Consider the following 9,740-nt stretch of genomic DNA (forward strand, 5'->3'; position numbering starts at 1 on the left):
TAAATTTTAATTTTCGAAATGCGGCGATACTAAGGTGTCTTCTTTGTACTTTGAAATCTGAAGACTAAAGAATAAAATTAAGATACGGATATGAAAATAGTTGCAGCTGGTGTGTCATTGGGCCTTAGTAAGAAAGACTTGAATGGAGAGATAAAATGAACTCCTTCTAGTAGAAAAATATTGTTCTCGCATTTCACATTGGTAGAGTGAATTAATCTACAAAATTTTAAATTGAAAGATTTGGGAAAGACAATCAAGGTCTGTTTAAGAGGTATGTGGTTATAGCTGCTGCATATAGAAAAAATATAGAGATCAATGTCCTTTTGTCTTGTCAAAAGAAAAAAAAAAGATAACCTTTGCGATATTGAACAAGGTGTCAAAATCCCATGTTGTTCAAGACGGGAATCTTTTTGTGTAAATAATAATGGTCTCTATAACAGATTTTGTTAATCATCCCATCTTTGTTTTTCTTTATCACTTGAGTTTTCTCGTTTCTTATAAATAACTTTTGTTGTATAATGAGAGAGAGAGAGAGAGAGAGAGAGAGAGAGAGAGAGAGAGAGAGAGAGAGAGAGAGAGAGAGAGAGAGAGAGATCCTGTATGGAAAATATTTCATTCCTGACACGTTTGGGTTAGTAAATGCTATTTGGTTCGTGGATTCCAGAAAAACAGGTTAGTCAAGGAGTGAGAACACTACAGTACTATATCCTGCCTCGATGTCTTTGTATCTTTGATATTTTAGGCTTGAAACGGTTGTGACTTTAGGTACAACGCTATACATGTCACTGACGACTTTCCATTTTGTTCTATTCAAAATTTACAAACATACCTGAGTAAGAGCTTTTAATGAAAATGCCCACAAAATAGGATCTAGGGCATCAAATTAAGTAACAAAGAATAGATGAGAGTGCAAACGTGTGCACACTATACGAAGGCCTTCACTTACTTATGTTTATGATATTTTCATATTAGTCTTTACCTGCAAATTTTCGTGGTTCGTCAATCCATCATCTTCTCTCCTTCTGCCTTCTTCTTTTGAAATCTCTAGAGACCCATTCTGTTATTCTTAATATGCATGTATTATCTGCCATTATTCTCATATGTCTTGCCAAAGTCCATTTCTTTATCACACATGTTGTTAGAATATCCTCTACATTTGTTTGCTCTCATATCCATATCTCTCTTTTTTCTGCCTCTTAGTGTTATTCCCATCATTATTCTTTCGATAGCTCTTTGAGCTGTAACTAACTTATGTTTTAAGGCTCCAAGTTTCCCATGTAAAACTTATAATGGCCGGACCTTCTAATAATATACTTTTCGTTTTAGAGAGAATGTAATTCTACTTTTCATAATATCTTTTAGTTTATCAAGAGCTCTCCATCACATATATCATCATCATCATCATCGTCAGCCATAACTAGTCCACTGCAAGATAAAGGCCTCAGACATGTCCTTTTACTCGTGTCTGTTTATGGTCTTTCTATGCCAGTCAATACCTGCATATTTTCATAGTTCGTCAATTCATCATCTCCACTTTCTTCCTCTGCTTCTTGCGTAATCTCTAAGGACCCATTATGTTATTCTTAATATCCATTTATTATCGCTCATTCTCATTATATTTCCAGCCTTTGTCCATTTCTTTTTCTTACTCAATGTTAGGGTATACTCTTCTAGTTTGCTTGCATATCCATATTTCTCTTTGTCTGTTTCTTATTGTTATTCCCATCATTAATGTTTCCATAGCTCTTTGAGTTGATACTATCATATTTTCTGAGGTTTTAGTAAAAATCCAAGTTTCTGGTGCATAAGTTGATACATGTAGGCCCATCGGATTGAATACTTTTCTTTTTAAAGAAAGTGGCATTTTGATTTTCATAATCTCATTTTGTTTAGCAGAAGTTCTCCATCCCATACTTATCCTTCGTTTAATTTCGGTTTTATGTCCTGGGGAAATATTTACTGTCTGTTCTAAATATGTATATTCCTTAATAATCTGTATAGGTTCGTCCATAACCCTTATTTATCGTCTCTGCATTTTTATTGAACATTATTTTAGTTTTACTGATATTCATTTTCATTCCTATGTTTCCACTTTCTCTATTCAAATCTTCTATCATCTTTTGCAATTTCACCCATAATTCACTAAACAGAACTATCTCATCTCCAAATCTTAAGTTGTTAAGGTATTTCCCGTTGATGTTAATCCCTACATTTTCCCAATCAGAATTTGTATAAACCTCTAGGCGTACTGTGAATAATTTAGGAGAGGTGTGGTCTCCCTATCTAACGCCTTCCTCAGTAAGAATTTTCTCAACATTTATAGGTGTTTTAGGATTGCTGTACTTCCTGTATAGATATCTTCGAGTGTTCTAATATAAGATTTATCTATTCCTTGTTTTTAAAGGGCTTTCAATACTGCTGAAGTTTTTACAGAATCAAAAGTTCTCTCATAGTCTATAAATGCCATATATAGTGATTGTCATGCTCTGTTTTTTTTTTTTTTTTATACATTAGCTGGTATATTACATGGATATGGGCAGTAGTTGAATACCGGATTCTAAAGCCTGCCTGTTATTTTGGTCTAGATGACTTTTTATTTGGCTTAATGTGATATTTGTAAATATTCTATATAATATTGAGAGTAAATTTATTGTTGGTAATTATTCAGGTCTTGTTTTTCCCTTTTAGTGGCTTAGTATATTAATAACGTTTTTCCAGTATACTGTATAGGTATGGAGCATTCTCGCAAACATTTTTGTGTAAAGTTCAGCAAGTTTTACTACTATGGAAGAACCTCTAACTGTTAATAAATTAATTGTTAGGCCATCTTTTTTTCTGATGGTTTTCCGCCTTTCGTGCCCTTTAAAGTTGTCTTTTCTTCTCCTATTGTTACATTTGGTACCAGCTCAGGTGTTTCATTATTTCTATTGGCAAAGTTATTTCCTAGATCACTATTGTATAGCATTGTAAAGAAATCTGCTCTATATCACTCCATATCTTTTTATTGATAATATTTTCATTTTCACACTTTAAGGGAAATATCTGTTAGCGCCCTGTTCCAGTTCTTCTCCATCCAAGGGGTTAACTACTGCACTGTAATTGTTCAATGGCTTCTTTCCTCTTGGTAGGTGTAGAAAAGACTCTTTAGCTATGGTGAGCAGCTCTTCGAGGAGAAGGACACCATAAAATCAAACCATTGTTCTCTTGTCTTGGGTAGTGTCATAGCCTCTGTACCATGGTCTTCTACTGTCTTGGGTTAGAGTTCTCTTGCTTAAGGGTACACTCAGGCTCACTTTTCTATCTAATTTCTCTTCCTCTTGTTTTGATAAAGTTTTTATAGTTTATACAGGAACTATTTATTCTAATGCGTTACTGTTCTTAAAACATTTTATTTTTCCTTGTGTCCTTTCGTCACTGGGCTATTTTCCCTGTTGGGGCCCCTGGGCTTATAGCATCCCGCTTTTCTAACTAGGGTTGTAGCTTAGCTAGTAATAATGACTATACTAATAATAGAAAAGGATGGTAATACTTTAAATAAATACTATATGTGATTTCATGCTGATATTTATTTTATTTTGTAGGGGTAATAATCAAATTTTAGATGCAAAAGTTTTAGATTTGTATCTATTTACAATTTCAAAGCCTCATTTTCTGTGGAATTTTACAGTTTAATATGACTTTATTACATTCACACACTCAGGTCAGTGATGGCAACACATTTCAGTTGGTGTGTCAATGAATTTTTTTTTTTATTATTTTTTCTCATTGCGTGTCACTTCTAAATGATTAATAATTATGTATAACACAAACATAATAGTTCATTGGTCTTAAGTATATATACTTTTCTATTATTACACAACCTAAGGTGCCATAATCAATTATTATAGCATAATGATTGATAATTATATTCAGTAATTATGTATAATAAAACTAATTTAAGTAAAAATTTATCTCATTACAGGTTCACAATTTTTTATAATTATTATTAATAGTATTATTATTATCATCATCATCATCATCACACAGGCAAACTAACATCAGTAAATCAACTATAATAGCTTATAATAAAGCAAATATAAAAAAGAGAAAATCTACTTTTTTATTTTTCTATTGCTTTTGGTGATGCTGCACCCCTCCCCCCTTGCCAGTTCTCTGATTTTAGGTTTATAATTTGTGTTTTTATCATTACACAGGCCGAGCTGGCATCATCAGTTAACCGATTCCTCTTTTCATTTTTTATGTGGTTTAGTGAAGAAAACAATGTTTCACATGCATATGTTGACGAGAAAATTGTTACCATTGCATTTACGATTTTTTTTTTTTTTTAGAGCGCAGAACGTTTCAGGGATGCTATTCCAAGCAAATAACAGTTCTTCACCTTGATTACAAGAGCCAGAGTCTGGCTCTTGTAATCTGTCTCGCTCACGTTCTTCTAAATTAGCCCTAAGATGATAAACTTTTGTTTCCAAATGGAACTGGATTGGAATTCTACAAACTCCATTTCCAAATTATGTATGTTTAACCATTCAAACAAATCTATTTCTAGCTTGGTAAAATTTGCCCTGTCACGATATTTCATGCAAAGTAGTATTTCTTCAAGCTCCCGAAATTGGGAAATCTTGATGAGAATTGGTCTCTTAGAGAGCTTAAAATTGACGAAAAAAAGTTTCTTCAGTATCCTTGATAGCCTGGTCCTGTTCACTCAGTTCCTCACAGTTCTTTTGCAGCCTCGGAAAGTACTTGTAACCTTTAGTTCCTAAATTACGTTGGAAAATATTGAGCTTACTTTCAAAAGCAATGATAAAACCAAACATAATATCAATACTTTTACCATAGCCTTATAGCTTAACATTTAACTCATTTAAGTGCACTGACAGATCAGTAAAAAACATTAGCATACTGAGCTAGGCAGCATCATCTAACTCAGGAAAATCTATTATTTTTCATGCTTAGAAAGAGCTTTATCTCATTTAAGCACTCCACAAATCGTTCAAGAACTTTTCCTACTAGGTCAACCTACATTATTGTACATCTAACAATCCATTATAAGCAGATTCTACTTCGTTTAGCTGTAAGCTAAATTCACGTTTGTGCAATGCTCGTGCCAATATCAGGTTAACTACCTTAGTGACGACTGATGTCAAATCATTGAGTTCTTTTAACCCAACTTTAGCACAAAGTACTTCTTGATGTATAATGCAGTGAAACGGTAAAATGGGATGACCCACTACTGTGAAAAGTTTTACAAATCCAACATGACGGCCAATCATGTTGGGAGCACCATCTGTTGTTACTGACACAATTTTTGACACATCTATGTTTCTTTCACACAACATATTTACTACAATGTCGCATATATCTGTTCCTGTGGCATTTAAAGACAAAGTTTCTAAATTAAGCAATTCTTCATACATTTTATGCCCACTACAATACCTGGCAAAGATAGCCAGTCGAGCAGACGATGTCAGTAGTTTCATCAAGACAAATTGAAAAGAAATTACAGCCAGCCAAGTCTATTCCTATTTGACTCTATATTAGAGCGCATGTTTATTACCCGATTTTTAACTGTTTCTGGAAATAGGTAACTTTTATGCGCTTGATAATAGCATCTTTGTCCTTAACCACCATTTGTGATTTGTTTCGCAATGTCTTTTCACATTCCATGTTTATCACATAAAATGCAAAGAGCTTTGCTGTTTCTTTCAATAACGCCATATTGATTAGTCCAGCATTCTTGGAAATTCCTGTTACTTAGGTTTTCAGATAATCTAATTTTCTTACTGGTCATTATGATTAATATGGATGTAATAAAAACAAATTTCAATATATGCCACAGTTCATGCTGGTCGCAAAAGAAAGATAAGATTTGAAGGACAGACAGAAAAATAAAACCCATGTCCGTAACCTCCGGCTTAGATAAATAATGATGACGATGAGGCAGAAGCAGAAAATTTTCACATAAACTCAGCCCCGGTTACACCTTGTTTGGCATCTGTAAAAGGAAGAAAGCGGTTGTTTAACGGTGTTTACATTTTTAGCATAGATAGAGTTATTTAGTAAATTGCTAAACGCTTGTGAAAGGACAGACTTATCACACAGAAGGGAGAGAGAGAGAGAGAGAGAGAGAGAGAGAGAGAGAGAGAGAGAGAGAGAGAGAGAGAGAGAGAGAGACTTTTTTTCATTATAGCTTTATATACGAAGCTTAAGATTCTCTATCCAATTTTCACCAGTGTGTCAGCCAGAATCCCTTTGCGTGTCACAAGTGACACGCGTGTCATAGTTTTGCCAACACTGGTATGGGTAGTATGTTGGATACAAAATATACCACTTGCTGAATTGCCACTAGAGAATCTAGAACTATTTCAAGGTTTAGACAAACATTGATATTAGATTACACTTTATTGTTATTTTGTCTAAACAAGCTCTGAAATGTTTGATATCCTCTTTACACATTTTTCTTTCTCACACATCTGGCAACTCTAAGATATTATAAACTTTTGTTCTCAGGATGTTGAGGGTAGAAAAGACTACATGTAGTAGGTAGCTTTTCAAGGACAAATGTGCTCCATAATCAAACCATTGGACTTATGTCAGATAATTCCATAGCCTCTGTTTCATTACCGTCTTGGATTGTAGATGTTTCAAATGCCACGAATTAATAAGTAAAATAATTAAATAAGCCATTAGATAATGAAAAAGCAGGTCACAGGCCACCTTGGGCCTGGGAAAGAGTTGCACCATATATGTTGAATGTAAACTGTTGTCATTCTTTTACTTCCCAGATCAAAGCATGAGAGAGGTTGGATAAGCACTGGGAGATTTAAGATGGGGCAACCTAGATATGGGCGACCTAGATTGCAGATGTCACGTAGTAACAGGCTACCACCTATCTCCTGGAAGAAACACCTGATCCCCATAGAGACAGGTACCTTAAAAACTCTCCCTTGGAAGTAGGGTGAGAGGAATTGAGCGAGGACCATGGTCGCGTGCCCTAGTCATCGCGGGGCGCCCACTACACCCAAACGACACTTCACTGAGTTGCGATCTTAGTATTAACTTTTACCTAAGGCTTACAATGTGAAATAAGTAATGCGTGTGCCCTCCTCTCTTGCTTGACTTGTATAGAAATTAAGATTGTAATATTCAGTTAATAAGTCGGATTTGAGACTTGAGATAAATTGCTCTTTTAGTGATGGAAGACGATTAACAGTAACTTGCTCTTTATCCTTTCTCTATGAGTGTGTATGTAAACTGTATAGTGATCTATTGTTATCTACATCTTGTGAGCATTTTAAAGTAAAATATACATGTAATTTGAAAGTCAACGAGAGACTTACAGTTCAAATGATTATGTAATCAGAGAGATTCATCCAATTACTTTGGAGGAGATTTCTGCTCATGTTTTGTCAATCACTGTAGACAATAAATCCTCTGTACGATGTAAGAGTCGTCTTATTTCCCCCACCTCCCATTATTCATTATTTAATTGCCACTTAAATCTGTGACAGGAATTTGATCTATTTTTTCTTAAATGATTCTGCTATTATATAAATACTCTCTGTTTTAGATTCTTCCTCTTCCTTGTAATAATCGGCTACCCTTTTTATGCCTTTGTTTCCGGAAAACACCCTTTTTAATATAAGTTAGAAATTCCAGGAAAATTGCTTTTCCTTTCAAGCATAAGCCAACTTGACTGTATCTTGACTTTTCTAGTCATTATTTAAAGGTCATGAGGGTACCAAGGGTCCAATACTTCTAGGTAAGCTTACTTTTGATTTTTGCTATTTAAGCAAATTTGCACTGATGTTGCATTCCAAGAGGACAGACAGAGAATTTTGAATTTTGTGTGAAGCAACTAAGACATCTCAGTTAATGTACATTACAATATTAAAAGTACCGTTGATGAGTCTCATCAGGTACTGCTTGGTCGGGGTATAACATTGTTAACAAATCCATGTGGTTACAAATTGCCTGAGCCTACAACAGAAAACTTCAGGGCATGCAAGCATGGAGTGCATTGTCGCCCTTTTGTGTTTCTCATGCTTCCTCCACATATTCGCCCCATGCCTCTAGCGGCGACCGGATTAACATACCCATGAAGTGATACAACTAAGAATTTGGGAAGCTATGGAAATTATTCTTGCAATTCACATAAATATTATACAATAATATCACAATCTTTCATGAGCAATCAAACTAAAGTTATGTCCGAATAAATTTGGAATTGAGATACGAATGAGACTGGGTCAATGATATGGTAAAATGATGACCATTCTGCTGTTTTTGTTGAATGTTGCCAATGTTTTCACATATAGGACCTGTTCTGGTGTGAAAATTGAAGATCAACGTATTCCCTTACGATTACAACAAATTTCATGCCAATTGTTTCTCTCAGATTTAAACTCGAAGCAAATTCGGCTGACTTGTAGATGGCCTACATCATTCCTGTATGGCAGTATACAAGCCGTCCACTGACAAATCACAGTACTATAGAGTCAAGGTCTCTGTGTAGTGGGGTACTGTGTCGGTTGGATGTGGCTGTCTCCTCGATTCCACCCCGAGAAAATCTATTAGTGACTTTGGATTTATGTATTGTTTTATCAAATTTTAGTTTTGTTCAGTTAAATTATTGATTTATTAAGTTTTCTCACCCTCAATTCAGTTTATTGTGATTTTTATATTGCTAATTACTTGTGACCTAAATTTCTGCATATTTTATTCACCAATTATGGTCTTTCAGAAATGCTAATCCTTAAGTAATATTGAATATTTAATTTATCAAGATTGTGATATAAATATTTTTATCTTTATCATCAGTATTATTATTACTAGCCAAGCTACTACCCTAGTTGGAAAAGCTGGATGCTGCAAGGCCAAGGCCACCAACATGGAAAGCAGCCCAGTGAGGAAAGGAAATAGGGAGATAACAAATAAACTATATATGAAAAATACTGAATAAGAATTGTAAAATATTTAAGATCCGTACAACGTTGAAATAAGCTTGTTATATATGAACCATGTAAAGAAATTAATGTCAACAACTTCATCAGAAAAATCTACAAGAAGTTTGAAGTACTAAAGATATATTTTTTATTCTTATTACCAGCCAAGCCACAAAATGATAAGAAAAGCAGAATGCTACAAACCCAAGGGCTCCAAAAGAAATAGCAGACCAGCGAGGAAAGGAAATAACAAATGAACTATATATGAGAATTGACAAAAAAAAAAAGCATTTTCAACAATCATGTTCCACCGATTCAACTGCCAGATTTGAAAGATCATTCCACAATCTGATCACGCTTAGAATAAAACCTTAAGAATATAGAGTAGTATTGAGCCTTATAGTCTGGGGAGAATGCAAAGGACGGTCAGGATTAGGAAAAATCTTGTGCAATATGCACAAAGAACTAACTGAATGACAGTGCCAGAGGTTAATATACAAATCAGGAATATGGAATTTAATAGACCGAGTCAACAACTGAATACCACACATGAGAACAATATTCCAATTAAGGTAGTGTGGAGAGTTTATTTTTTTTAATTTTTTATTTTTTTTTATTGCTTGCCAAATCTACAGAGAGAGAGAGAGAGAGAGAGAGAGAGAGAGAGAGAGAGAGAGAGAGAGAGAGGAAGTTAGTGTAATGCTTGTTTGTTGTGAGAAAGACTGTTGGTATAATTGAGGTTGTTTGTTTATATTTTTAGTTAGGTTAAGACAATGTTGAATGTCTTGGGCGAAGGCC

At 34.4% G+C, this 9,740-nt stretch overlaps 1 protein-coding gene across 1 annotated transcript in view; it reads left to right on the plus strand.

The window, feature by feature from the left end:
• LOC137643799 (uncharacterized) overlaps positions 1-7,389 on the plus strand; it is a 455,858-nt gene extending 448,469 nt beyond the window's left edge. Inside the window, exon 2 of the mRNA XM_068376500.1 lies at positions 6,783-7,389. Within this exon, the coding sequence (XP_068232601.1) occupies positions 6,783-6,794 (12 nt within the window). The 3' untranslated portion in view covers positions 6,795-7,389. The remainder of the gene's footprint in view (positions 1-6,782) is intronic.
• Positions 7,390-9,740: the final 2,351 nt, after the last annotated feature.

The sequence above is a fragment of the Palaemon carinicauda genome, chromosome 1, assembly GCF_036898095.1.
Source record: "Palaemon carinicauda isolate YSFRI2023 chromosome 1, ASM3689809v2, whole genome shotgun sequence".
NCBI lineage: Eukaryota > Metazoa > Arthropoda > Malacostraca > Decapoda > Palaemonidae > Palaemon > Palaemon carinicauda.